The sequence below is a fragment of the Olea europaea genome, chromosome 7, assembly GCF_002742605.1.
Source record: "Olea europaea var. sylvestris chromosome 7, O_europaea_v1, whole genome shotgun sequence".
Classification (NCBI taxonomy): domain Eukaryota; kingdom Viridiplantae; phylum Streptophyta; class Magnoliopsida; order Lamiales; family Oleaceae; genus Olea; species Olea europaea.
Window position 1 is genome coordinate 24,168,842 of NC_036243.1, and position 3,224 is coordinate 24,172,065.

The 3,224-nt window shown below is 33.5% G+C and overlaps 1 protein-coding gene across 3 annotated transcripts; it reads right to left on the minus strand.

The window, feature by feature from the left end:
* Nucleotides 1–59: 59 nt before the first annotated feature.
* Nucleotides 60–3,214, minus strand: LOC111397531. 3 transcript variants are annotated; one of them, XM_023024511.1, is made up of 5 exons: nucleotides 3,082–3,214; nucleotides 1,087–1,176; nucleotides 829–983; nucleotides 526–627; nucleotides 60–440 (listed from the first exon to the last, which is right to left on the minus strand). In XM_023024511.1, the coding sequence occupies exons 2-5, from the start codon at nucleotides 1,120–1,122 to the stop codon at nucleotides 275–277; spliced, it is 459 nt and encodes a 152-aa protein (XP_022880279.1). In that variant the 5' UTR covers nucleotides 1,123–1,176; nucleotides 3,082–3,214; the 3' UTR covers nucleotides 60–274. The 3 variants fall into 3 exon arrangements, with proteins under 3 accessions (XP_022880279.1, XP_022880280.1, XP_022880281.1); XM_023024512.1 differs by having other exon boundaries at nucleotides 1,155–1,176; nucleotides 3,082–3,213; XM_023024513.1 differs by having other exon boundaries at nucleotides 829–976; nucleotides 3,082–3,213.
* Nucleotides 3,215–3,224: the final 10 nt, after the last annotated feature.

Consider the following 3,224-nt stretch of genomic DNA (forward strand, 5'->3'; position numbering starts at 1 on the left):
TTTTTTTATTTTTATTTTTATTTTTGTGTTTGCAGACGGCATCGTTTTTACTCGAGAGATGAAAAAAAAAGTTGTTACAGCATGTAAAAATGGAAGAATCAACTGTTCTTTTTACAATAAACTAACATTGCCCTTTTTATATAGTAGTGATATGAATGTACAATCATCTCATTCTCGCATGCATAATTATCACCCGAGAACTGAAACAAATACTTGTACAATATGTCATTTCACAAGTAGGGATAAAAGAAAAAGATCAACTTCTCTGGTACATTTATGTTTCAATTTCTTCTTCACCATCTTTAAGGTGGTCCTTGAGAGGTTGTCCGGGTATTTCCCAACTTCCAGAATTCCATGCAGAATCCAGTGCAGGCAATTCATATTCATCAGGTTTCAGCGACAACTGGAATTCCAGAAGATCAGGCAAAATATGAAGACCTCTGCATCATAAATGATATTTACACGTTTACAACATCTCGAGAAAAAGAAGTCAGCAGGAAAGATGTATCAGTATCAAGCCCTTACTTCTCTTGATCTAAAAGGTAGCCATACATCTGAGATTTCTTGGATGCGGTTTCCGGAATTTTCTTGTGTAAATGCTGCATAGCACCCCATGGTGGAGGAACCCTTAAAGAAGAAATAGAGCAATGAAATGAGATTGATTGTGATAATGAATACAAAAACAATGCAATGACAGCATGTTTGGGAGGGATGATTCGATAACTATGTACAGTATTAAAGTGGAAATAAAATTTATTGTCTATTCGTGTCCAATGCTTCAGGAATGATTTGTTTGGGACATTTAATGTAGAAGAATCAGCACCAAACCTAGTAATGGGATCTGCTAGACAAAAGGCTAGGCACGCCTTCTTGCTTTCTGCTTGAAGTTCTTCTGCAGCGAGGAAACAACACATAGCACTAATGTGGCAAGATGGTTCAGTACCTTTGTCAAGAATCAGGCCATGATAGTAGTAAGCTGCAGCCTATTCGAGTCTTGAATATGTTAGAACGTGGACAGAAGATACAACTGATTATTGATAAAAACAAATTCAAAATCAGACAGGAAAATGATTTAGCAATGATGACCTTTGCTTCAAGATACTTAAATTTAAGGAATAACATGTGCTTCTTTCCAGATTTTCCATTATTATTACCTTCAGACAAACAGCAATGGGCCTGCGAAAGGAATAAGATATTATGTAATGTGGGACAATACCAAAATAAAATCCAAAATTAATTTGAAAAGAAAGAAATAAGATAAACATTAATTCTTACTAGGAAACTTGTGTTTAACTCTATCTTTTCTAGGTATAGGACTTTTATCTTTTATTTAATTAGTATTATATTTTCTTTATTGATTAGAATAGGATTTTTAATTTGATTAGGATTTTATTAGTTTCCTTATTTTAGACTTCTTATATTAGTAAGATTAAGAGATAATTTTGCATATATATAAAGGCTTTGTACACTTTTTTTATTCAAAATTCAATTTCATTATTCGATTCTTGATTAATAAAATATTTTAGTTTTTCAATTTATTTGTGGATTTCAAATAATTATCACGTCCGTTCGAACGAACATCTATTCGTGTTATGAACTAAAACCTTATTATTATCCTCGTTTCCATCCTGCATCAAGGGGAATTAGAGCCAACTTTCCCATTTCTATATCTTTGAGTGTTGTACCAACTACTATGGCAGATTTGCAACAAATCGATGGTTTGACAATCTTACTACTTAGATCAGAGAGATTCGTAAATTGTTATTTACGGTTTGTTGGTAACAATAGGNTTTGTGGAGAAGAACAATGAGATTTTGTATGTATTGTGGAGGAAGAGAACAATGATCTTTTCACTCTGAGTTAAATCTTCTTACTTGGGCGAGCATATGATTTCCTCCACAATACATACAAAATCTCATTGTTCTTCTCCACAAACTTCATCGACATACTCTTCCTCATTCTCTTCCTTATCTCCAACATCCGATTTGCCTTCTTCTACTACAAGTCTCCTAATATTTTCTCTCCGAACTACAGGCTCCGCATCCCGTTCATTGTTGATTTCCTTATTGCTAGATTGATGATTTTGCCTACTGTTACCAACAACACATAACAACAATTTACGAATCTCTCTGATCTGAGTAGTAAGATTGTCAATTCGTAAATTTGTTGCATCCAAATCTGCCTTAGTAGTTGGAACATCACTCATGCTTATGAACCAAAGATATAGAGATGGGAAAGCCGGTTTTGATACCACTTGACGCGGCGCGAAACAAGGAATTCAAACGAAAATCTTAAGAATATGAAATTTGGAATCCATCAAATTATGAAGAGAATAAACTCACAAATTTTATTAATGAAAAGATGATCAAAACAATGAAATAATCATTTATTTGTAAGGGTTTATATGGAAACATAATTTAAGATAACCAAAATTAATGAAAACAAAATTTAAACAAACTAAAATTGAAAAGAATCCAAAATAAACTAAATGATGGAAAGTAGCACCAAAATTTTAAAAACATTTCAAGTCCTAAACGAACTCGAACGATCGAAATCCATCATATGTCATAGCATAGCAATGAGTTTTACTTGTCTCGTCGTCCTCTTTTCGAAATGGTCTTAAGAGCTCAAACCAAAATTCGAAGGTTTTCTCTCTACTATTACTTTTTCCTCGTTTTTATCCAACTCTTCTTCCATCCATTCAACAATATGTTCTATATCATTATGAGTTCAAATAATAAAAAAACTTGAGCTGGGCATACTTGCCTAGATGCAGTTTCTGTGCATAATGAGATTAGAATGCAAATTTTGTAGGTGCCTATGATGACGATAAACCAAGATTGTCCAATTACACATCAAAAACAAATGTTCCACTCCTTAATATCTACGCTTGAAGTCAAAATCATTTTGTGCTTTCAAACCATATTGACTATGGTCCTCGTATCTGAAAAAAGCTTGTACTACAAGAGAGCAAAGGTAATAGCAAATTTTACAATTCAGTGTTGTGAAAACAATGCGCTACATACTAAGGAGATAATTGCAGCAAATATCATGTCAAAGAAATATCTCAATCATGTGTACCTGCCCAAAGTATGTCAGTAGTTCACATGCGAGCCTCCTCTTGACAGATAAAGTGGCATTTTGGCTTTGGACAGCTAAACCAAGCTGAAGTTCAGTTCCCTGAGATAATTACTCTAGACATTGTGAATTATCAGGCATAACTT